This window comes from Aphelocoma coerulescens, chromosome 3, assembly GCF_041296385.1.
Source record: "Aphelocoma coerulescens isolate FSJ_1873_10779 chromosome 3, UR_Acoe_1.0, whole genome shotgun sequence".
Lineage (NCBI taxonomy): Eukaryota > Metazoa > Chordata > Aves > Passeriformes > Corvidae > Aphelocoma > Aphelocoma coerulescens.
The window spans coordinates 45,550,925-45,573,428 of record NC_091016.1 but is presented as its reverse complement, the minus strand read 5'-3'; the positions used below and the strand labels follow the sequence as shown (position 1 = coordinate 45,573,428).

The following is a 22,504-nucleotide window of genomic DNA, read 5'->3' as shown; positions in this document are numbered from 1 at the left end:
TCAAAAATGGCTCATCTCAATAGAACCTTCCACAGTTTCTCACTTGTGTTCCATCTTGAGCAGTGCAGAAATTCTTGGCTGCTCCTCCTTTGTGTTGTCTTGGTTAATAACATTTTCCCATTCACTTGGTTGGGCATCCCCAAGATATTCACAGAGAATACAAAGAATCCTCAAAAAGCTCAAGTCAAAAAAAGGCAGTGCAGGTCAATGATGCCAAAACCCTGCCCATTTCTCAAAGGACTCTCTGACTACTCTGACAATAGTTGGTAACTATTTAGTCCAAGAGGTATTACACAGAACTGCAATTAATGGGTGACCAAAATTATTAACAGAATTAAATTCCAACCTTTAGTTACTGTAGCTTTTACAAGTCCTGAAAGAATTAATGTTCAGGGAATACAACTCTTCTGTACATTGTGTCCAGTGGTTTTCCACTTCTGGCATTCAGATGCTTGCACATACTCCAGAATTCTTTCACTGGATTCTGCAGTTTGCCATCAGTGGGACCTATGTTCACAGTCACCCTGAACAGGTGTGTTTAATGGAGATGGGTAGACCATCCCTCAGCTTCCTGAATGAAAGAGGATCCAGAAAGACACAAAGCAGTACAAGAAGGCTGCTTGATGGGACACTAAGTATGGGCAATGCATTAGGAGAGTGACAGCTTCTTTTTCCTTTGAATTACTGTCAACTGCTTTTCTAACAGTTTCAAGCAGTTGCTTGTCAGATACGAAGTAGGCGTACTTAGCCTCCACAAAGAGCTTAGGAAAAACAGTCCTCACTAGCAAACACTTTTTCAAGCATGTTTTGGAAACTTGTGTTTCCATTCCTCAAGAAAGCAACATGAAAATTTCACAAAAGGCTACAAAGTGGTTTCCAACTACTACAGTGGATGGAGCCTGGCAGTGCTGAAGTGCAACAATCTCTCTTCTGACTGAGTTTAGGCTACTGGGATATTTTAGTTTAGTACAGTTCAGAAACTAGAGTTTGTCCCTTTTAATAAAAAGTAATGACAATTTAACCTAAGTGTTACCATGAAAGCTCCTGTGAGCCCTTTTCCTGAAAGCACTTGGAACTGTCAAAGGGAATAAAGCACTGAACCAAAGTTTCACCAAGAAGACAGAGACAACATTTGAAGACTCATGTTGCAGACACTTTGTCAGCTTCCACTGATGTGCTGTTGCTGGAGCCTGTTTTGTAAACTGCTTGTTCAGAAACCAAGACCAGACTGCAGAAGGAGTCTTTATAAAGGGTCTCCTTATTAAATGAAACCTGCACAAAATCCAGCAGGACCCGTGTAAGAGGAGCAGACAAGAGGGCAGTACTTTGAAGATGCCCGATGCTTTTTACCTTTGACAGTTAACACTGCTGGGAGTGTAATGGAATACCTACATATCTGCATGGTTAATAGGCAAAATAAAACCAAAGACCACGAGTACAACAGCAGAAAGGGACCACCCCACCATCTGTTCCTTTTCTCCCCTTATACATACACTGTCTGAAGCATTGTCACTGCATGCACTGGGCAGAGGCAGGAGGTTGCCCAGCTGTGCACAGCCTCCTGCTGTGACACCACAGGTCCTCCTGGGCACACAGCAAAGAGCAAGTAGAAACCACACTCCTGCTAGGGTAGCCAAAACCTAAAGCATTTAAACTCAAGTTTCACACCCTGTACCTCTACCGAAACGGCCCCATAGTAAGAACTGTGAAAACTGCACTAGCATGATAGTCCAAATGTTTTGGTGGAAATTCTGTGGGTCCATGGAGCAGCACCAAAAGCCCCACTAAAGGCTGTGCTGTAATTCCAGAAGAAGAGGCAGCTCAGACATTCCGCAGCCAGTGCTCAAGCAGTGCAACAACCAAATTAATTCAAGAAACAAGCAGGCCAAATGCTACTCTTGGATGAGAAAATCAGCTTTCACATACTCTTTTTCTCAGTCTCTTAGAGAGCCATGGCACATGCCCACAGTCTGCTGTTGCAGAGTTTTCCATCTCTTGCTGAACGACCTTCCTTCCTTTGTGCTCATCAGGAAGGCAGGATGTTAGAAGTTCTGAGCTAACAACAAGGTTAACAAGAAGACAATAATACAGTAGCAGTTTGATGAAGACTTTTTCGTATGGAGCATCTCATTCACAGGTTTCTGAATTACTAAAGCTTCAGATACAATCCTTTCATTTTCTGTATTCATCCAAGCACTCTTCAGGAGCATGCCCTCTCCTGAAGAGAACCCATCAGGCCTCATTGATTAATTCCTCTCAATTCAGCACTTGTGAGACCACACTTTGAGTGCTGTCTGTTGTTTTTAGGCTCTCCAGCACAAGAGAGACAATGACACACTGAAGCAAACCCAGGAGAGCAGCACCAAGATGTTCAGAGGGCTGTACCCGACCTACAAGGAAAGGCTGCAAGATGGGTTTGTTCAGCTTGAAGAAGGGATGCTCGGGGGAGTGTGTGTGCGGGGGATTTATTGCTGTTTTCAGCTGTGTAATGGGAGGATAGCAAGACTGTGCAAACAGGCTTTTCCCTCAAAAGCACACTGTGAAATGGTTATGCAGCAATGGACGCAACAGCAAGCTCTGCAGATTCCAGGCAGCTATCAGGAAAAAGCTTTTCACAGTGGGGATAGATCAGTCATTGGAATAGGGCCTCTCCATCCCTGGAGATACATGTATATCTCACCTCAACAATGTCCTGAGCAATCTGATCTAATTTGACACTGGATCTGATACTGAGGCTGGCCTTGTTTAGGACAGATGGCTCAGAGATGTCCACAGGTTCCCTCCAGCATTAAATATTCATCATTCTCCATCACTGACCAGAACAGCTTCCTTACAAAAAGTTAAATAATTCTAACCAAGAAAACTGGGCTTAGCCACAGGAATAAAAATTCAATACCCAGAATAGAAATTAAAAGAGTCTCACAAGAGACTATCTCGTGCTACATACCAGCACCACCTGCTTTTCACAATGATGCAGACTAAGCAAAAGCAGTGCAGCCAAATGTAACAACCAGCAAACACATCCCTCCATCTGCCCTCACCACCACAGGTTGAAAAACATTTTTGGCAGCTGCATCTTGCTTTGTCTTTTACCCTCATAGAGCTGGATGCCATAATAGCAACTGAAAGACAACAGTGGGACAAGGGAACACTGTTAACCAAAAGTCTATTTTTGGGCACAAGGTACTTGAAGACACCGAGTACAGGTGTCTTCCAGGATACAGAAAAACAATCTTTGTAAGATTTGCTTATCTGCTGCTAAAAGAAATAGATCCACAGTGATGTTCAGCGAACTGGCCCTGAGAGATCTAGTATGATCTGACAGCGAGGTTTTCATAGGAAAGCAGTTTTAACAGTCTGAATGTCATTTTTCCCTATCAGAATAATAGGAGTACCAATCTACATGAGAGATAAAATTAAAATTAGAGTGTTCTTTACTGCTGTTAGCCTGAAAACTTGGGGATGCAATGTTAGCATAAAAGAAGTCAATGAGCAAAACTGCAGTGAATGCAATGCATCATGTAACCTTTATAAATATAACCTCTGTGGTCTGTCTTTATATTCTGCCATGGAGTTTCAGGAAGGTCTATACACAGATGTGCCTGCAGTGACTCTCTGTTACTCTCAAGAAACACCCCAACATTTGATGTAAGGAACCTGTTGTGACAGAAATGCCCTCAGATAACACAACGTTACAGTTCTGTTAAACAGCTTTTCTCACTCCATGCATTTCCCTGAAGAGCAGAAGACCTATTTGGAAACATATCCAGATATCAGCAATGACACTGAGCAGCACAAAAGAAATCCCTGTCAGCCAGCCTTGAATTTTGATCACAACGAGCTTCCAGGAGAGCATAATCCAGCTAAGCAGAACCTGGACAAGGAATGATCAAGAAAAGGGCAAGGAGAGAACTGTGAAAAACACAAAGGGAAATCCACAACTGGAGAGAAACCTTTGGTGAGGAAGGAGAACCAGAAAAGGTAAGATTGCTGGGGAATGGGAGTGAGGGAAAGTGTTTCTAGGAAAAAAAAAGCCAAAACTGACTCAAGAGTGGCCTACCTGGGTGGAAGGCCTCTGGATCGTAGATAGTTCTTTTCCCAAATGAGAAGCACGAGGCCAAAGGACCAAGAGCAACTGGGAACCTCCTACACTGCTGCGGTGATTCAAAACCCTGTGAGCAAGAGGGACATAGAAACCCAGCATCGTTGGGTTGCACTGCCTTGTCACAAAATGAGCATTCACAGGGCATATTGTGAGCATTGCTTCCCCTACCTTCACCTAAGTTTCCTGCCATCGGTGAGCCAAATATGCCAGACTAACAAAACCAAGATAACCAGACATGGAGGATGTTGTTGGAAGGCGCAGAAAAAGAAAAATGAACCTGAAATGAGGACTGACACTTGGATATCTTAAAGGCCAAACCCAACCCCCCTTTGGTTACTGTCGTTTCAGTCTGCTAATTATGTAAGCAAATGCTGACAGCCAGGCATGAGAAGATATATGTATGGAAAAAAAACACTAGATAAAGGGATATCCTAAAATAAGTTCTTTTAACAATGGTTTTGTTACTAAGTTTAATCAGCCATTCATCCGAAATTCTAAAACTCTTCAGGAAAATGGAATCACAAGGAAAAGTTCTGATGCACAACTCTAGCACTGTCGGCTCCAGAAAACACCACTTGTTTGCACAGACAAGAAGGACAACAATATTACATAACTCAGTACATTATTACTAAAAATGCAAGGACTAATAATTGAGTTTAGATAAAACCCCAGTAATGTTAACAACCTCTAAAAAAACTATATAAATCATGGGCAAAATTTATGAGTTTGAAATGACAATTGTGAGTGTTTTTTACGATCTACACTTAAAAGAAAAAGCATGAAACTAGCCAATAACTTGTAAACTGAAAAGTTAATGGAAGGCTTTATACAAATAATGGCTGCATAGATAATGCACACTAAATATGCAAATACATCCCCTCCATCCTTCCCCCTGCTCTCATCTACCACACTGAAACAGCAACATTACCTTTTTGGTTAACATTACCTTTAATATCTCGATGAACAATACCATGTTCATGTAGTACATTGATAGCAATCGTGATCTGCTTTGAGTAGAGCCTAATGACATGCTCCTGAAGGCCCAGTTTTGATACCTCCTCCAGAGTGCCCTCATCACAGTACTCCATGAAGATGTACATTTCTTCCTGTTGTGGAAACCAAACCAGATTTCATTGGGTGTCATTTTTTATACTTTAAACACTGAATTAAGATATAGTTTTCCTTACATGCTTCATTGTTCATGAAATGAGTAATAAAGGTATCGTGTAATGGCTTAATGAAAGTATCACTTACCATAAAATATCTAATAAATCATCTCTTCAGAACTCTATTCTCTCTAGCCCGCTGCAACCTAACATATTCTATTGCACAGCTAGGAAATGCTCTGCTACATGCCTATCTGCATCATTTATACATAACTGATACTACTTGGTGGTATAAAAATACAGTGCTTTAGCATCGACCAAAAGACACTTCGGAGATCTTGCAGGCATATTACACAGAAATGCAAACAGATTTTTTGCTTATTGAGAGGAGGGAAAAAAAAGGCACAAAATGATGTTGTGGGCTTGTTTTTTATCCCCTCTCTCTGTGCCACTTCCTGCAGTATCATGTGTTGATAACTTGGGATGGGCAAGTTTTTTGTTCTTTGCTGTGGCTTGAACAACCATGCCAACTCTAACTCACTTTAAGGAAAAATTAGGTTTTTGCTCCCACTTTGTCTTCAAGCCCAGCTGATTTCAGCCAGACTGAATTAATACAAAAGATGGCAAAGACACAAAGCTCTTAGAAACTAGTCCGAGAAATCCATGACCCAGTGGCACAGACACCCAAATTTGTGTCTCCAAGTAGAGAAACGCAGAAAGCAGCCTATGTCCCCTTCGAAACCAGCAATGGGTCACCAAAACAACTTATTCCATATTGAGCAAATCAGTCAAATCCAAGCAGCACTTTCCAGCAAGACATCAGGACTTAAGACTCACAAGTGGGAAGAGCATGTGGGAAGCAGAGAGTAATAGAAAGCTGCATATCTCAGCACACAACTCTGGAATCCAAGTCCATAGAAAAATACATTTCATTAGTTCTGCTGCTCAAGGAAGAAAACTTGCTTCTTCCTTCTGAAGAGATGCAAGCTGAATTCCAATACTTGTCTGGCATCAAGATTTAAATGCCAGCACAAAATTTTTCCAGGAATCAACATGATACAAATACATCCTTTGCTGCTAACAGGGACAGGTTTTAGCCTGTCTAGTCTTTACCATATATAACTTGCTTTTAGACCAGTTCAACAGAATAGCAGCATAGAATAGTTCCAGCATTACTCACTCTATTCACTTATTTTAAGCCTTCTCTGTTTATGTACCAGTTCCAAAAAGTCTCTCCAAATTATGTTTCAGAGACCTCAATATCCAGAGGAAAAAAGATACACTGCTATTCACAGAGATAACCAGACAAGATTAACTTGTAAAAGGTAAAAACCTCCAATAATGCAAAGCTTCTTAAAATTTTCTCTTTGCCTTATAAAAAAGCCCCAATAATTTATGTTTTCTTACCCTGTGGAGCTCCACACCAAAATAACGAACCAGATTAGGGTGTTTGATGCCTTCAAAAATCTTCAGTTCATCAGCTGTTTCTTTGATGGTTTTGTGATCATTAGGTTGAAATCTTATCTGCAAGAAAGATTTGTCATTATTTTCCTGATATTTCAAATTAATAACAAACAAAAAAAAGCAAACAACCCAGCCTGAAGTCAAACACAACAAAAAGTTCTTTTTGTATTGTTGTTGTTGTTAAATAGCATCATCACGCAAAAAGCCCCAGAATACCCCTCTCCATCCTCTGATGGTTTGTTTCATCCAAACTGAAACAAATAAAGCACATTAAGCTATTTCTGGAAAATTACCTACAACTATGATGATTTATAAACTTTGTAAGAGCAAAATGCTGTTACTTAACTGTGTAAATACACATATGTGTGCACAAATCTCTCTCTCTTCTGTGCTTGCCTTCTAGCTTAAGTGTGGTAGACAGAGACAATACAAGAGAATCTAAAAGCAGTGTCAGAGAGCTATGGTTCAACAAAGACTATTTGCCAGGTACTTCATCACCTGAGAGTCTAAGGGATCTCTTTGAGGAGTTTTTCACTGAGAACAAGGCAGCTGCAAGGAAAAGGTGTGGCATGGAACAAATACAATCAAAGGTTTTGATGAAAGAAACAGGTTTTCATTACTTCTCCTACAATATGCTGTGATGGACTGTTCAATGAAGAAAAACATTATCAGGTGTTCTGAAAAACTGATTTAAAGCTTCTAACCACACAAAGATAAACAAGATGAATAGCAAGTTATGGAAAATGCTACTTTTACCATATTGTTAGAAAGTAGAAGCTTCATTATTTGAGTGCAGGACAACTGCTAAAGAAATAAATGCACATATTTTGCCTTCAGTTGCTAGGAAGTTATGATTGTTATGTTCTGTGTAACAATTCCAGGATACAGTTTGTATTCGAACAGTGGTAAAATTAAATACATGAAGATTAAAAAAGGTGACAATGATATTTAAGTATTTTACATATTCTCTAATGCATAGTTACAATACTATGTATTTGTAGTAAGCCTGACCACCATAATTTGAAGTCATTTTAATGACACTGTGGTTGAAGTAACACAGCGTGAAGAAATCTTGGTGCAAGGGCAGGGGAATGCAGTGTTCTTAACTAATTTTTTTAAAAAATCAATCTATCTTCCCCCAAGTCATTCTTAAAGAAATCCAGAAAAGCCTTTTATTTGCAAGTTGCAAATAGTTTGCATTCAAGCCTAGTGAAATAAACATCTGTCAAATAAGATCTATTTATGAGCTTACTTCAGCTTCTGCTAAAGAGCACACACATGCTAATCTGTAAACAGCACCTGCATCTAGAAAGCAACTTTGAATTACAGAAACTGATGGGAGGGGGGAAAAAATCTTACTTCATCAGGAGAAAAAACGTAACAACAGCAAATTTCAAGTGTTGGTATTAGTCAGTGAACGAGTATGGTACAAGAAGTTAAGCACAAGCCCAGTCTTGCTTTTCCACACCTTGGAGATCACATATGTATTGCATGTGTAAGAACTGGCATGTAAAATGTAGCTGCTGCAACATCCAATGGCTGCCACAGTAACTGCTGTGAACAGATTATGCTTGCAGTTGTCTAAAGATGCGGAAATGCATTAAAACTAAACAATAATTTAAAAGAAAAACAACCACAAGGTGTTGTAGGGGAAACAGATCTCGACGCCTACACAGCTTTACTTACTTCTATCCTGAAAACTAGATTTCTGTACCCACCTAGTTAGTCAGCAGTTTTGTGACTCAACCTAGCTCACACTATGGGAGAAGCTGAAAAACATCTGATATCACACTTCCTATCTTTACTCTAAGGAATGAGCAGAAAATTAATAAAATGTGAGACAAAACACTATGAAGTAAAATATAAATTTGTGTGCAGTTTTCACTAATCTTTCAAAATCATTTAAGAACTCTTAATGGAAGCTCACATATATTAAACAAGAATTCATTTAAGTTCACAATCACCCTATGAGATTACAAAAACAAAAAAACATCATCAATTTTACAGACATTTAAATTGAAACTTATAAACTGAAAACCAACTTGAGGAGGAAAAAGTGCTAACAGCAGCTGTGGCTACATGAAGACACAATTTGTCTTCCCATCCTTTCCCTATTAGCTAACAGCAGTGTGCAGAAACCCTCAATGCCTGCTACATCACCCACATTTGGTTTAGAAAAAAACAAGGGCAGCCGAGATTCTTGTAGACACAGTACTCACTTCCTTCATAGCCATCAGCTCTCCAGTGTCAACACTGATACAGGTATAGACCTTCCCATACTGGCCTTCACCTGCAAAGTTAGAGTAAGGCAAATTCAGTACACTACCTTCAACAAGCAACAGGTACATCAACTGAGATGAGGAAACATCACTGAAAGCAGCTTGCCAATGCTTTTTACCTTTCTTTTAATTTAAAACTCCAAGTAGCTTTTAACTGTAACACTTAATGCTACATTCATGGCCCTGAATTCAAGCTGAATAAAAGTAAAAACATTAATCTCCTGACCTGAAAGAAAACTTTTCAAGAACATAGGTTTTCCCCCAAAATCCCAAACCAGAGAGTAAAAAAGTGATCGTATGGGGGAAACAATAAGATTGGTGAATTAAATCCCAGAGTTTGAACTCATTTCCATTTCTGGTTCTTCCAAATGTAAAACTCAAACATTTTATAAAGTTAAACACACGCAGATATCACAAGATCATGCCTACATAATTCTCCTAACCAAATCCTTCTCCTCGTTTTCTGTTATTTGACCAATGAAAACTTCAGTGAAGTGCTACATTAAGAAAATCCTAGCTGCAACAGTATGTTGTATTTTAACATTTTGATTTTAGTAAAGCTGATAATACCGATGCAGAGACCCAAGATTTTTAAAGATAGTCTTTGATTTCCTTCACGAATACTAAGTTTGGTATTTAGCTAGATAAACAAAAGTATAAAGAACATACCAATTTTGTTTCCTCTCTGCCACTTGAAAGTCACTTTTCTCAAACCTACGTGCATGACATTATCGTAAGATTTCGGTGTGTCACAAACTTGGCCAATGATGTTCTTCCTTCTCATCTCTCTGTATCTCCTTTCTTCAAACAACTGAACAGACTTTTGAACAGCTTCCATCGGGGCTTGCTTGGAAGCAGTATCTAAGAAGAGTGATGAACAATTTCCTTGATTGAGAAATATTCGCTGTTACATTTTGTTACCTTTTGATAACACATGAAGTGACCAGAGTTAAAAGAAAACTATTTTGTGAGTCTAATTAAGATGTAGGAAAAGAATAAGACATTTTAACAATCACATATGAAACTAAAGTAAAATGAGAACAGTGGTACTTTACTAATCATCTTTTACTTGATTCAAGGAAATCACATTTATGAAATGCAACACACTTGTTTGCATTTGACCCGTAACTAACCTCAGATTGTGGAAACAGGGTCATAAAAGCACTAAGGAAAGAAGGACAGGTAAGGTTTTTTTTCTACAGAATTATGAGAGGTTTCTTCAAAGACTCATGGCATCTGTTATTTCAAAGATTTAGAGGTATTAGAAACTCCAGCTCTCAAGTCTTGTAATGAAACAGCATCCTAGTGAGACCAAAGAGATCTCAGGGCAGTGTTAGTGCATCCCTCCTTGTAAAGCACAAAAATCATACACCTGTCACTGCTGGCACCAGTAGCCTAACCTGTTCCTGTCTCCAAAGGACAGAGATACTGATACTCCCAAAGTATATATTCTACTCCCCTACCCATAATTAATAGTACTTCCTCTATACTAACTATGCCTTGCTGTAGTTTCAAAACAAAATCTTTGTCTTATTCACAGTGGACTGTAAAACCAGTTCCCATTACAGCAATCTTCTAGAAATTTTCAAGTTTTCCCTCATTCTTTTTTAGTTTAAACAAACCCAAATTCCTTCAGTATTTATGTTCCAACTTCCAGATTTCAAAATGAGAATTTGTAATTCCTCCTGTGTTCTGTGTAAGACACATAATGAGACCAGTTTCTAATGTGACAGAATGTTTTTCTCAGCTTTCATGAGGCTCTACCCTGCCACAATACGTGCAGACAAGCTTCATGTATCAATCCGCACAGTATAGGAGTGCCCGAAGTAATCAAGTCACTTTCAGTTACATGAAAATCAGTAGTAGGACAGAGAAGGAGAGGACACACAATAGCCTTCAATTTAGGAAACTGTGGGATCACACACTATTAGACACCCAAATTAAGAAAATCCCACATTGGGGAGAGATCTTGTGATTTTGTTAGCAATATCCTGTACCTGCAATGAGGGCTTTATTTTTTGTCTTAAGTATAAAGCTGTGAAAACCTCTTCACAATCCACAATAAAATCCAACCTTTCAGTACAATTTAACAGACATTACATTACAGTGACCCTAAACACATACCTTTGGTCTGGTTGATTAACGTTCTGAGCTCCCAACTCCGCCGGGATGAACCACTTGAATCTCCTTTTGGATACAATGGCTCTAGAGAAATAACAGCGTGAGCACAAAGTAGCTTTATCTCTTATTGAGGATTATGGCACTATATTCAGCAGAAGCTAAGATCTTACAAATAGGACTAATACACCCTACATGTAGAGCAAAATATGCTCTTGAAATCAAAATCAACCTCTCTTTAGAAAACAAATTATAAAAAAGAATTTCATTTATATAGAAACAGAGATGTCCATCCACAACTGAGGGGAGCACCTTAAGCCAGGGCACTCAGAATCAAATATGCAAAATATCTGTAGAAAAATAATTTTCTAAGGTTCCTTGGAATAAGATTAGTATGCATTCCAACCTAAGCCACCTTCCTTTTCATACAGATACAAAAAAAAAAAAATTGAATAAGCATGAGGCAGACAATGTTTTCAACATTTGCTTAAAAGCTAACAAAGATGAAAAAAATCTCCCACACCTTTCTAAGGCATTTCTCTCTACGAAATCCAGTGTGGATGACCACAATATCAATTCTATTTTGCTTCAGATTTTGTACTTCATTTTAATTTTCACAATCAATCTTTCAAGGTATTTGTTGCAATAAATACCACATGTACAGGGGCTGGGGAAACCTGAAGGAGAAGCCCTGATCAGGACATCAAGTGACATATCCTGTCCCTTCTTCCAGGATTCAAATAACAGCAAGTATTTGTAATATGAATACTGCAGGGATAAAGAACTGGACAGAAAACACTTCACTGTCCTAATGGATCCAATACCTCATTAACAGTGTTTTGAATTTACTATCAAATGGGGTATATAATTCAGAAATCGTATTACTAATTTCATTTTGAATACTAGAACTTAGAACAGCACCAGGAAATCTCTTCAGATACAATTCAGAAACAATATGAATGGCAAGAGAATAGTGGATATGTCTGAAAACAGAAGGGCTTACTCTAACCATATAAGCCTACACATTAAAAATCTAAGATTTCGGAATGAGATGAGGTGAAAATTTTTGAAAAGGGTAAGAACTGGGAACAGAGAGAAATATGTTAATGACATAAAGCATCTGCACATCTAGGTCACAATTTGTTACTGTGACAATCACCTTCTCGCTCTTCAGTGGGACTGGAGTGACGACTAAGGGATCTGAACTGCAATTCAGCTGCTATTGAAGCAAGTCGATCATTTTCAGGGACACTGGAACCCCTGTTAAAAAGAGCCATCATACTAATTAACTTGTCATTAGTATTTATTTAGTGCAATGCTAATTTAACTGCAATTTTTAAGAGACAGAACCTCTGAAGCCTAAGATACGAACCATGAAAGCAACATGAAAGAAAAACTGATGCTGAAAGGTAAACAGAAAACCCTCTCTATGCTATTTTTCCCCCAAAATGAAGACTTTTTATATGATTTTAGTTATGCTGCTCTGTGAAAAAGACCTAAGCTTCCAAAGCATAAACTACGTCAAACTGTTTCTTGCCCACAGCAACAGAATCCATTTTCATGACTTGTAACCTACTACTAAGACAGCTGCTGCAGGATACAGCTTGTGCCAGGGTTGGATATACAATCAGAAGTGATTCAGCTGGGTGATAATGTGAGCCACATCATCAGATGAAAGATAGTAACTGAATTCATATGTGCCTAGTGCACTGCAAATGCAGTCATAGTCCATAGTCATTAAATCAGAACCAGTGGGAAGAAACACAAGCTGGTTGACAGGAAGGACACTGTTAAATGACAGCAGCCTGATCACTTGGAGGCCCCAGTTTGTCCAGACAGCACAGAGTGGAATCAGATGCCTCAGAGTAAGAGCCAGATGAATAAGAAGGCTGGAGAGAAAGGAAAAAAAATACTAAGAGAAACAAGACTTAAATTATTAGGTCTTCAGGCACCTTCCTCCAGCCCTAGTCAACGATTAGTCCACTTATGTTTTAAAGACATAAATTCCTTGTGGAAGTCTTTCTACCATTAACTCCCTTTTGGACAAGGCTCCCTTTCAATTTTTAAAGTCTGATGGGGAAGAATTGTGACTGATGTCTCCTTAAACATAATGCTTTAGCGGTATGAGCTAAACATTACTGAAAAGTGGGCAACACTGTTAAATCCTTCACTGAAAGCTAACAACTACAAAAAGATGAAAGGTAACTGGCCTCACAAGGTGCATGCACACCCATGAAAGGACTACCCTACAGTTCTAAAGTTGTTGCCAAATAGTATCTGATTATTACCTAAGAAGAGTTTAAAAAAAAAAAAAAGAAAAAAGAAAAAAAGAACAAAAACAACAACCTTGAGAACAGAAGCCAAAACTGAAAACAACCTATTCCCTTGCAAATGTTCTCCATATGATGTTTGCTTTGCACTTCCTTCTACTTCCCCACTAGATTTAGTAAGTTTGAGCAGGAACTGAAACTGAACTAGTGCAAATCCCCACTATTCTTCAGGAAGTCGAAGTTTTAATGAGTAAGAAGGCGAAGGTGGCTCTCAGCATATACAGAGCAGCAATTCCTGATGCACAAAATGCCTAAAACCAAGCAAAGCTACACCACCTCTAAAATGAGGCAGCAACTGAACAGAGGACCCTAAGCATCACAGCTTTGAATGCAGGTGCCTAAACCTCATTTCAGGCCCATCTTAGGCACCCACACCTTTTATTGATCCAGAAAGTCTGTATGCACACTATTAGGCAAAAATTACAGTAAAAGACAAGAATGCTTGATAATTTTTGGCTCCAGCCCTAGATAAATAATAAAATGATGAATAATAGCTCATAAATTGAACATCTATATAAGTTATTAGTGTGAGCCTAGTGTAAATGTATAAATATCAGAACGCTCAATGTAACAGCCAGGTACTGGTACTTTGAATTTTTATATTATATTGACTATTTTTCTTTCGGTTGTTGTTGTTGTTAAGAAAAACTTCACTAGAACTATGGTGGCATTTGTGCACTATGCACTGCCTAGTACAATTAATTTACAAAGTTCCTACTTTCAACTTTTCCTAGACATTTAATGCTTATAATCATGTCTTAAATGTCTAAAGAGTTTCTGGAAAGCATACAAGTTTCTGTCTTTGTGCTATTCCAGCACTGGACTCACACTTTGCAAAACCACAAAACACTTAATCGATCCAAAAGACTCAATTTCTCTTTTGGAGCACAAATAAAAGAAAATCATAATTAAGACTGCAATTCATCAAAGTTTGCAACTTTCTTTTAACTACAGTAGAACAAAAAAAAGAAAATTGTAGAAATATATTACATTGTAGTATTTTGCCTTCCTCAATAAACAAAACCCCTAAAAAAAGCCAGCAGCCTACAGAACTGTCTCTGCTTTCATAAATTTTTTCTTCAAATTATTCCTAGCTCATACAAGTTATTAAATGCTACTTAAAAATCCAGACAGTGCATGAGAAAAACCAAGATCATGGGATATTTTATGAACAACCATCAGAAAAATAAAAGAAGAGAACTCTAAGAAAAATACAAGTCTTCAAAAAACACTAATTATCCACCCCACTGTCAGCTTATAAAGCTACCAGAACCTCTCAGTGAAAATTCTCTAGAATGTTACTTCTTGAAAGGGCTATTCAAATGCTGCAGACTACTGCCTACTCTGTCTTTTTCATGAGGGGGCTTAAAACAGAGGCAAGACGGATAAATTATGTCTGTGTTTGAATGACAACAATTTCAAGATGTATTTTCAACCAAAAAAGGCCTAGATTCATAAGCTATACATCTGGAGGCTACTGTAAAAGGTGCAAATCACATTTTGTAATAAAAAGAAACTGAAAATCTTGCAGAAAAGATTACATATGAAAAGTGGCAATTTACTTCCTTCTTAACACCTTAATGCATGCTTCTGCTATGCATCTGATAACATATCAAACTATGATGGTTTGCTGGTTCACAATTGAAAATTATTTATTAGAAAACAATTCATAATCAAGTCATATCAATTTTACTTTCGTCACCATCAATCTGTTGTTCCTTCACCACCTCTTTTTTTTCTCTACCAGCTGTGTGATATAGTCAGATATGTGTATCCATTCATATGAATTTCTGTCCCAGAGACCTTTCAGTACTCTGCAGTAGAAATAAGAATCCAAAAAGCTATTTTTAAACCATAAGGTAACACCACTGTGTTAAGAGCAGGCTTTTCGCAGTCAGGGGTGCAGGGGGAAAAAAAAGGTAAAATAAAATTGAGAGACACGTCAGTGGTCTGACTGTAATATAGGAAGAAGAAATACCAACAGTCTAAAATACAACAGCCAAATCAAAGGTCAAAAAACAAGAAAGATACTAACATAGGTCTGCCAAAAAAAAAAAAAGAAATGTCACTTGTGATGATACAGGAGTGGTTTCTGTTACATATCCTAATACAAGAATAGTTTCTTTCAAATTAAGTTTATTCTGCATCACCCTAAGAAGCCAAAGGTGTAGCAAGAATAATTTTTTTAAAAATCTCATGTGTTTAATTTTGCAGTTGCCACTATATAGTATTTCAAAACATTTATGATGGGCAATAACAATACCAAAACTGTTCACTAACATGAAAAAAATGAAAATCCTTGTGCTTAGTTGTATCTTATAGTTATCTTGGTGAAAGTGATTCTATGATTCTAAGTGTTAGTTACCAGTGCTGATTATTTACTAAAGCTATACCAATGAGCTGATTGGCATATGTTCATTTCATGGACATTTTAATGAGCAAATGTGTAATCTACATTAGAACTGCATGTTTTAACTACCACATTGTTCAGGCATTTTGAATCTGAAAGTGGTCTCATCATCAATTTCTAAGACACATGATTTTGCTCAAGTCGAACATGAATGAAGGAGCCAGTGGAAGACATGATGGGAGGGAAGAGCACGGTGCAAACGATCTATTAGGATGTATGTGGAAACAGTTATGTGGGTGATGTAGGTAGGATGAGTCTGCTACGTCACGGAGCGGAGCTACCTGGTCTCATTTGCACTGCTGAGAGATTTGGGCTGGCCTGAGTCACTCCCAACGGGAGCGGGGCGACTGACAGCAACACTGCCATGGCTCCGCACATCGCAAGGGACACTCCGCGTGCTGTGGCAAGAAGAAAAACTTCAGGAAACAGTTAAGAAAAAAGTGTATGGAGTTGCAAGTTTGTTTTAGAAACAAAATATTGAAGCGTGTATAATGATGCCTGATTTTAGAAGTTTTTCAATTACATAAAGATTTTTAGGTGGAATAACTCTGGGTCTCAGAAGCTTTGAGGGTTGCCAATGTGTACAGCAATAATAATCCCCAAAATAAAAATCTTCAAATCTTTAGAATAGCATTAGTTTCTGCCAACAGCTAAGTGACTTCGGAAAAAAATGTCAACTGTAGAGTTTCTCACTGTTGTCACATCCTTGAAAAATAGGGCCCCCTCTGTGTAAAATTATGCATGGTGATGTTGATTTCGAACTTTTTTTAAACTATTTTTGCATTAATTCTCATGTCAACTTTTTCAAAGGCAGGAGGAAAGATCCACTGTTTTAGACTTATTCACAGCAGGTTGGTAATGACGCAGAAATGCCACCATATTTCAGAATGCTACATTTTTAAGTTCCAGGTATATCAACTACAGAAAGCACTGCCACAGGAACTTAGGCAGGCATTCAAAGCAGGGAAGGAAATAGAAGTCTTGTTAATGAGCAGTTTTCACTGAATTAAAGCTTTTTACATTGAAACACTGGTTTCAGGAAAGATAAAGGGGATAAAGAATGAGTTCAAAGTGAGAACACATGCACCAACAGAAAGGGGGGTGGGCAAGCAGCAAGAATAGGAAACTTGTATTGTCCTTAAAAGCACATCAATAAAATCTGCATCACTTACATGCTAATTTTTCCTATCTCCTTTGCCCTCAAAGGGAAAGAAAAGGGAAATTACTGACATTCAGCATAGCCAAAAGAGGACAAAACAGTTTTAAATGCCGTACTAATGCTAAATACCTGAAGCCTTCAGGCGTGGGAATGATGAGATGAGGATTTGGTGGATCACTATGGCACCGAGGCACTTTTACAGGACGGGGACTGTTTCGATGAACAGCTGCAAACATAAAAACAGATCACATTTACTCAGATGTCAGAAAAACTCTGTTAGGGCCATTTCAAGACACAGAATTAAAACAAATTCCTATTTACAGAGTTAAGTGTGAACTGGCATGTATTTTCTTATCCTTTAAGAAAAATACAAATTATTTCAACTTTAAATAAATCATGTATATTAACACTTTTCATATTATTGTATTATTTAACTCATCCATAAAATAATGAAAATCTCCAGATAGTTAAAAACTAGCAATTAGAAAATGTGTACATACTTCATAAAAACTACTTCATTATTTCTACTTCACAAATTAATTTATCTTATTGCAAAAACAAACATTAACAAACCAAATAATAATTAGAAAACCAAACAGCATTATTATGTTTCCTTTGCATAAGAATTGAGCTTTCTCGGACAATAATGGTAAGCAAATTAAGCTGTGCATAAAACCCACATATGACAGTTTTACCCATACTAATGCCCCCCATGACAGTCTGCCCCAAGGAAGTGGTACAAATGGAGAGGGCAAAACCTAAATGAGTAGTCACCATCTTTATGCCTAATTCAGTGCCTCCAAGAGCAGTGTGCACCATCTGCCCTCAACTCATCCTTAATTAGTAAGAAAAATACTGTGGCAGTCACATTTCAAGACAGCTGGTTGCCCATCAAACCATTAGTCAGCACTTTCTGCCAGGCTAGGTTCCTCTCAGTGAGCTCAGTTTCTGCCTTGTTTGCACTAGAGGGCAAGCAAAAGATGCCAGCAGGGCCAGCTGTTGGCTGTCCTGCTGTAATTGGCGAATACGCTAGCAGGACACCCAAAGGGCAGATCCTAACCCACCCAGGTAGACACAGGCTGTTTCACAAAGCAAAAAGACAGGATAAAACACCAGGGGATACACAGATACGTGTTTAGAGGCAGCAGCATGAACACAGCTGGATCCTTAGCTTTGGGAAAAGGGGTAAAGACCACAGTGGGTTTAAGTCCTTTAAAGTGGAATGCAAATGTAACTGGGAAGTCTAATTTTTCTCCTAATCAGGAGATAGGAATGGGTATCTGCAAGATCTGTAGCCAGGACACAGTTTATGTTAAATTTCACATGTATTAAAGTTTCAGACTGCTGTTCAAGTCTGCAGCATTCATCTGTGTCATCCCCTCCCCATGCCCCTGAGACAAAAGCTGTCGAGCAATTTAGTTTGTGTGATCTGCTGTGTCTGCAATAGCATTTATAGGAGTATCAGTAATTTGGCAGCATCACACTGGTGATTCACCTAAACCAGGCCTCCCTCTGAACAACAGTACTAAAAATGAATGTACAGGTTTTATATCACTGTACAGAATTTGGCTAAATATGATTTTACACTATGTTTCTTTCCAAAGGATTGGACTGACTTTCATTGCAAAAGGTTTGCCAGCTATTACACTTTCTCATCAAAATTATATCAAAACAAGCTTTCCTGAAAAACTGGAAAACCTCCTCTTGCTGGGGGCAGATTACTCTCCCCTTATGTCTTCTATCATCAAGCCTGCCCAGGAAGTAGACACCAGGAATAAGATAAAAAAGATGACAAAGTATTTTGAAAAGTAAACTAGTCAATGGAGTTGAGAGGAGGAAGAGAGAAACAGTGCTGAGAAAGAAATGGGTAAAAGGGATGCACTGCTGACAAAACATTATTTTCTCGAGATACGCAATCAAGTATGTTGATTTCATGCTAATGATATCAACATTTATATCTATTAAAATGTATTTTACACTATGCTGTATTTTATATTAGAGAACTATTTTGCACAGCCCCCATGTATAAACTGTGTGTACTTGATAATATAAAGTCCATTAGAAGCATAAACATCTGCAGTGCCAAAGTGTAAATAACTGCAGTGCCACAATGAAAGTTTGGGAGAGGGAGCTGTAACTGCCTTCTTAATGTTAAAATCACTTCTGTACCCAGCACAGCCCTTTCCTAGAAGATTTGCCAGACTTCACAGGAAGGACAAAATCAGAGGAAAGCATCTGTAAAGCTTTGAAATTTCTTGAGTAAAACCACCAGGTATTTACACTTTATCAGGCAATAATGGTTTCACATCAACAATCACAAAAAGATTGAAAAGGCTTTTATTGGTATTTCTTGCACTTTAAAAGTACTTTACAACCAAAATTCTGTAACAGCAGCAGCAAAGCTCCAGAACAAATGCCAGTAACTTCTGCCTTACCAAGGTACAAACCTGTAACAGGACTGTGAGGTTTTCCAATAACATGGCCAATGCACTCATTCATCAAAGCCTGTAAACTCTAGAAAAGACAAACATAAAAAGTTGTGATGTTTTGTTACAAGAAGGTTGATGGTCACACAATAAAGCTCACAGTAACAAAATTACAAGTATGTAATTCAAGTATGTAATCTGTCAGATAAGCACCCCTATATTCTACCTATTATATTAAACTTCTGGATCCACATTAGTGTTTTGACCTAATCGATTTTTTTAAAGCTTCTAGGAAGTCTTAGTTTTGTCTTGCCTTTTGTCCTTGTCAAAATCACATAACTGTTACAACTGAACAGTGATATATCATAAAGAACATTTCAAAATATAAAGGTAGCGGAACTTAATGTTCACTGTTAATAAAATTAAAATCAAGCTTCCTGGAAAAAGCTGTAACAACCTTCTCTGCCCTCCCCCTTCACATCCCAAGAAGAAACACCTAAAAAAATTGGGTGAGAATATGATGGTCTGAATGGCAAGATGAAGATCTGTGTAACAAAAAATATGAAGCCCTGCATATTAAACACTTTTCTTATCTACCCATGAAGCTAACAAAACTTTCATGCAAGGGATTTTAATAGTTAAAATCACTGAATTGGGCCTCAGGCAATCTGAGCTCAATTATTAGGTGTACTATTCACTGTGTATGTAACCCTGGACAAGTTATTAAATCTTCCTCTGGTTCAATTTACTTGTCAGAACACCAGGGATATAATATATCTTCACAAAGTAGTAAAATTATATTCTTTAGTAGAGCTGCTGTGAAGGTCATTTCTATATGCCAGTCACTCAGAGTAGCCAATATCTTCCAGAAATTCAAAAACTTAGTGAAGACCAGGAAATTCAAGGACTAAGAAAAAATAAAATTATAAAACTAACGAAGTGTTGAGCTTGAGACTGGCATATTTTACCAATGCAGACTGAGTTAGAATTTCATCTTGAAATGTAGAGCTCTAAATCTAGACCATCATTATTCCATGACATGATGTAGTATCTAAGAGATCAGGATTGACACTGCCCTTTCCAGGTAAAATACTGTGACCTGTGCTATTTTTAGATTAGATTAATTAGATTTAGATTAATAAAATTAGATTTAGATTAATCAAAGTTGCTTCAAGTGATGATCTCCAAAACTGAAATCCCATTTAAGAAAGAAAAAAGTTCAAAAATGCAGCTAAGGTTTTGAGCTCCCCCCGTTTCTCTCTCCTTTACTTGTTCAAAGTCTGTTTTAGAAACTGTGTCAAAGCAGAAGAATTTGAGGGGCACTTCCTAAAGCTAAAGTATCAGAGTATTCCAAATACCAGCTTAACTCTGTCATTAAGGCAGTCAACCCTTTCGCAGCAACACAAATGCAGGACTAACACATAACTTATTAGAGAGCTCCTGATAAAAACACGTGTGAAAAAAAGACTAAACCATATCATTTCTGTTATTATGCAAGATTCATGTGGCATTTCATAACACATCTTGAAATTAGTAAAAATCAAGAGGTGTAGACACTCATATTCTGATATTTTGTGGCAACTGTGCTTTTACTTCTCTGTTTTATTATACCAAGGTCAGAGAAATAAATTCTCAGAATTTTGTTTTCACAGGAAAAGGAGGAAGACAGAGCACACAAAAAAAACAGCTTTAGTCTACTATTTTTTTCACAATAAAAACAGAAGAAAGATGCTTTAAAGTCTGTTTCATGTTGGAACAATTTGAAAATAATAATCTTTCAACAGTTGTGATTTTGTATTCATATCCACAGATGAATTTGGTGTTAGTTACACCTCAGAAGCTTACATTTAGGAATTCATTATGACAACTATAAATCTCTGTAGAAAGCTGCTGTCAACTTTCCGAGATACAAAGGGAGTTGGCCTCTCAAGACAGTACCAGCAACTTGAAACCATTACGGGCAATAGTCACAAACCTACTCTCTTCAGAATCTAACAAACAGAAGAGATAGCAGCATCAACAGTGATATACAACAGCAATTGTTTCAGAACTGCATCTGTGTTCAGATGTTGCTTTATAAAAAGTATCCCTGAAAACATATACTGGTAGCTTCACAAGCATTTACAAATAAACACCCGCAGAATAATGTATTCATACCAAGAAGTCATCTTCTGGGAGAGCTGAAATAAATGCTGGCTCAATGGCTTGAAGAAAATCAAAACCTTGAGTTGCCCATCTATGTAAAAGAAAAAGAAAAGACAGAAAATGAAATGCTCTTTGGCTAAAGCCATCATTAAGAGTTCCAACCACATGCAAGATCAGTAGATAATAGTTAATAATTTTTCCTCTGGAAAATATGATAAAATCTTTGTAAGAAAACAGACCAATATATAAACAATAAAAATTTTACCTTGTATCCAGTTATATTCAGATAAAGACTGATTTTAGCAAGGACAATGCCAAATAAGGTGAGCAGGCCATGCTATGTATCTAAACCCATATATGTGCTATCTTCAGAACAGTATCATCAACTCAACCATAGTATGTTTCAGAGCAACAAGCCAAACCACTGCGTTCCCTGCCTGAAGTCTCCTTTATGAAACAAGACTGAAAAGATACTAAAGATTTCACGACTATCTGATTAGTAATGACTGGGAATCAGTGGTTTCATGGCCTAGACTGGTGAAGTAAAACAACTAAGTAACTTGGCTGGAGTGAGTTGTGTCTTCAGCCACTTGCTGTCCCCCACTGCTTCCTCTTTGACCTACTAGAACTAGCAGCTGCAACCTACAAAATACAAACAGAATCGTAAGATATCCTGAGCTGGAAGAGGCACACACGGATCATCAGAACTGAACTTCTGACTCCACACAGGGCAACACAGAAGTTAAGAGCACAGTCCAAATGGTTCTTGAACACCAACAGGCCTGGGGCCATGACCATTTTCCTGGGGAGCTTGTTCCAGTGCTTGACCGACCACCTCTCAGTGAAGAACTTTTTTCCTAACACCCAATCTCAACCTCCCCAAATGCAGCTTTAAGCCATCTCCTCTTGTCCTGTCACCAGAGAGAAGACATGAAGAAGCTGCAGATAGCAACTCATTCTCT

General features: G+C 38.0%; 1 protein-coding gene across 9 annotated transcripts in view; it reads right to left on the bottom strand.

Moving 5' to 3' along the window:
* MAP3K4 (mitogen-activated protein kinase kinase kinase 4) overlaps positions 1-22,504 on the bottom strand; it is a 71,788-nt gene that overhangs the window by 4,150 nt on the left and 45,134 nt on the right. For 5 of the 9 annotated variants that reach the window (XM_069010088.1, XM_069010090.1, XM_069010084.1 and 2 more), the window contains 10 exons: positions 21,555-21,633; positions 19,407-19,485; positions 17,101-17,197; positions 16,094-16,210; positions 12,232-12,332; positions 11,079-11,159; positions 9,624-9,815; positions 8,895-8,965; positions 6,619-6,735; positions 5,052-5,211 (listed from right to left, as the gene is read on the bottom strand). In XM_069010088.1, the coding sequence (XP_068866189.1) occupies positions 5,052-5,211; positions 6,619-6,735; positions 8,895-8,965; positions 9,624-9,815; positions 11,079-11,159; positions 12,232-12,332; positions 16,094-16,210; positions 17,101-17,197; positions 19,407-19,485; positions 21,555-21,633 (1,094 nt within the window). Of the gene's footprint in view, positions 1-4,085; positions 4,173-5,051; positions 5,212-6,618; positions 6,736-8,894; positions 8,966-9,623; positions 9,816-11,078; positions 11,160-12,231; positions 12,333-16,093; positions 16,211-17,100; positions 17,198-19,406; positions 19,486-21,554; positions 21,634-22,504 lie in introns of those variants that run through there. The other 4 variants (XM_069010093.1, XM_069010085.1, XM_069010091.1 and 1 more) reach the window with 4 other exon arrangements.